The following is a 3,312-nucleotide window of genomic DNA, read 5'->3' as shown; positions in this document are numbered from 1 at the left end:
GGTTTCTTCACCCTTTCTCCCTCATATATTCTCCGAAAGCCAACGTTCATTCTCTTCCCTCTCCGCCGCCTCCCTTTTGGCCGCATCTCAGCCTCAATCTCCTCTTCTTCCTCAACAGAATTCAAAATTTCCTTCGCCCCCTCGCCCAAAAAAGTCCTAATTCCCGATACGTCGCCTCATTGCCCCTCTGTTGCTCCCCTTCCCGTCATCATACCTTGGATCGTCCGCGACGAGAATGGCAATCTTAAGCTTCAGGCCACTCCCCCTGTCGGATTCCTTCAAGCGATATCCGAGTCCAAGCCATCTCCAACCAAAGAAAAGAAGAAGGAGCCTGTCGGATTCCTTCAAGCGATATCCGAGTCCAAGTCATCTCCAACCAAAGAAAAGAAGGAACGTGCCTTGGCGCCAAAGCATTCCAAGGCAGCGAGGAGGTTTTACAATCAGAATGTGAAGGAACCGCAGAGGCTTAGCAAAGTTCTAGCTGCTGCCGGAGGTACTTATTGTACATTTAGTTTTAATACTTTGGTAATTTTCATGTTGTCCGTCTGTATGCTTCAGTGGCGTCCAGGAGGGGTTGTGAGCGTCTGATATTTGAAGGGAAAGTGACAGTTAATGGGTCTTTGTGCACCTCTCCTCAGGTGTGTTTCTCTTATCGATCCAATTTTGGCTAAGATTTTTGTTGCAGAGTCCATGTGCGGCATTGATTCCAGCTCTTATGTAGTGAATCATATTCTTCTATAGTCTTAGTTCTTTGATTCTGTTTTAGCCTTACAGACACTCAATCAGATAAATGCACACGGGATTTCTAGTCTTTCTAGCTTTTTGTAAATGCTTCATGTGGTATACATTGATGGATTTATAGTCTGTTATTTTCTTTTTCTATGATTTATATTTAGAAGCATGTTACTGTATAATTAATCATATCAATAGAGCATTTTTTGCTGAAAAAGTCCTTATCATACAGAAACAAATAGCTTTTGCTCATGCAGAGAAACAATGTTGTTCATGAAATATTTATAAATCATATCAATATCTTATCTTTGTTTAAATGTAGGCACTGGTTGACCTCTCAAAGGATTCAATCTATGTTAATGGGAACCGTCTTTCTAAAAGGCTGCCTCCAAAGTTGCATTTTGCTCTTAACAAGCCTAAAGGGTGAATTTGTTTTTTCTATTTTATATAATTATGGACAGAGTTCCTTCAGGTGCATAAGATTTGTAAAGAAAGTAATATGATATTGAATTGCATAAATAGGTACATTTGTTCGAATGGCGAAGAAACTAAATCTGTGGTTTCCTTATTTGATGATTATTGGAAGAGCTGGGTATGGTCATTGTGTGTGCTAGCTGACGAACATATTTTACAGATTTCACAAGTTACAAAATCTTTGCAACTTGGAGGATTTTTATCACCTGACAGCACCTTTTATTCCTTTGAAAATTTTTTGGTGAATTTTTTTCCTGTTCCCACAGAATAAAACAAATCCTGGCATACCAAGGCCTCGGTTATTCACTGTTGGGCGTCTTGATGTTGCAACTACTGGCTTGATTTTTGTTACCAATGATGGTACTGACATTCTTTAATTTTTGAAATACAACAATGCAGTATGCGTGTATGGAAAAACATCTCTTATCATACCCAGTTTATTTTTTAATCAGGTGATTTTGCTCAACAAATTTCTCACCCCTCTTCTAAATTTACAAAAGAGTAAGTCTATAGACTAATTTCTATGATTTTGAAAATTTGTTTGTAATGATGTTATCTTTTCTGTCGTCTGATAGTAATTGTACGGAATTATGTTACCCATTGTAAAATGACTCTTTGTTTCATGTTGTTATATATTGCGGACTAAATTGTATCAAGAGGGTCGTTAATGAATCAAACGTAATCATTAATAAAAGATGATAAATTTGAAGTGAGCTATCTTAGATACTTTAAAGCTATTGGCTGTTATATTCATATTGTTGTACAATTCAATATGTAGATATGTTGCAAGTGTAGATGGTGTTGTTCATCGAAGGCACTTGACTGCTCTAAGTGATGGCACAGAAGTTGAAGGCATGCATTGTGCACCTGATTATGTGGAATTATTGCCTGCACAGCCAAATGTTCCTAGGTCTAGACTTCGTATAGTGGTATTCTTACTTATTTCTATTGAATATTACTCATTTTTCATTAGTTGATTTGCTAATTGCTTTTTTGGGCACTATAGTAGAGATGTTTAGCATTATATGGTGAAAGAATGTAAGTTGCAACAATTGATGCTAGTGATTTCATGTTTTTTTTTATTGTGGAAACATTACAAGCTCTCATGCTTTTAATATTTGTTAGAAACCACTAGTTGAATGCCACTTGGTAATTCAACGTAGAAAAGCATCTCAAAGCCTACTACGTTTTAAGCATTAGATACTGAAAACGTTACATTTTTTGAAGTTAAGTTTGTAAATTTATCAATTTCCATGTTCATGTGTCGATGGAGGGGAGCTCGGTTAACTTTGAATTTTAAATTTTGGAGGCCAACTTGATCTTTAGTTTTGGAGACATCCAAATTGATCCAAATTTATGCGGGCACTGTGTTCAATGCATATAATGAACTAGTTGAACATATATTTTTTATGCTTTGATTTGAACTAAAATTCATTTGGCATGTTGAAATAAAAAACATTTGAAGCATACACTGAGCAAACATATTTTAAATCTAAAAGTAAAAATAAAAAATAAATAAATAGAAATGATGCTAAATAGATAGCTAGTAATTAACTATTTTTTATTGGAAGCCTAAACTGCATGTATTATTATTCTGTTGCTGCAAATGTAAAATGCAAGTCTAAGCTGAACATGTTAATATGTAATAGTTGGTTTTTTAAAATTTATGTGCACCCTTTAAGCTATAGCAGTAGCAACAAAGTTTGGGTCAAAGGGCCAGGTTCTACTTAGGCTAATGAATTGGGCGGGATAATTGACACAATGCTTCAGATGAATTCATGCAACAATTGAGGATCACAATCTGAGACTAAATCCTGCCATTTTTTGTGACGACAAAAATGATGCTAGGAAAAAATGTTCAAAAAATATTTAGAAAATGTGGTATTTGAGAAGGGATTGATGTATCTTGCCTTTTGTATTGTGCAAATGTTGTCCTGCTCTTATTCAAACCCAAGACTACTGAGCTGCTAAGGAGTTTTCCTAAATAATGATTTAGGCCCATTGGTATATGACTTCTTAGAATCTAGTATTTCATTAATTGAAAACTAGGGTGAAATGCAAAGAACACCCGAAAAAAGTGGTATATGACTTCTTAGAATCTAGTAT

At 35.6% G+C, this 3,312-nt stretch overlaps 1 protein-coding gene across 1 annotated transcript; it reads left to right on the top strand.

Moving 5' to 3' along the window:
- Positions 1 to 3: 3 nt before the first annotated feature.
- On the top strand, positions 4 to 2,135 carry LOC110038979 (ribosomal large subunit pseudouridine synthase B-like; the record flags this gene model as incomplete). Its single annotated transcript, XM_020743909.1, has 7 exons — positions 4 to 493; positions 559 to 638; positions 1,055 to 1,155; positions 1,255 to 1,324; positions 1,473 to 1,566; positions 1,659 to 1,707; positions 1,985 to 2,135. Coding segments are annotated over 7 exons (1,035 nt in total), but the record flags the coding sequence as incomplete, so codon positions are not given.
- Between the last annotated feature and the right edge of the window lie 1,177 nt (positions 2,136 to 3,312).

Source organism: Phalaenopsis equestris, unplaced genomic scaffold, assembly GCF_001263595.1.
Source record: "Phalaenopsis equestris unplaced genomic scaffold, ASM126359v1 Scaffold234654, whole genome shotgun sequence".
NCBI classification, from domain to species: Eukaryota; Viridiplantae; Streptophyta; class Magnoliopsida; order Asparagales; family Orchidaceae; genus Phalaenopsis; species Phalaenopsis equestris.
This window is presented reverse-complemented; position numbering and strand designations above follow the sequence as displayed.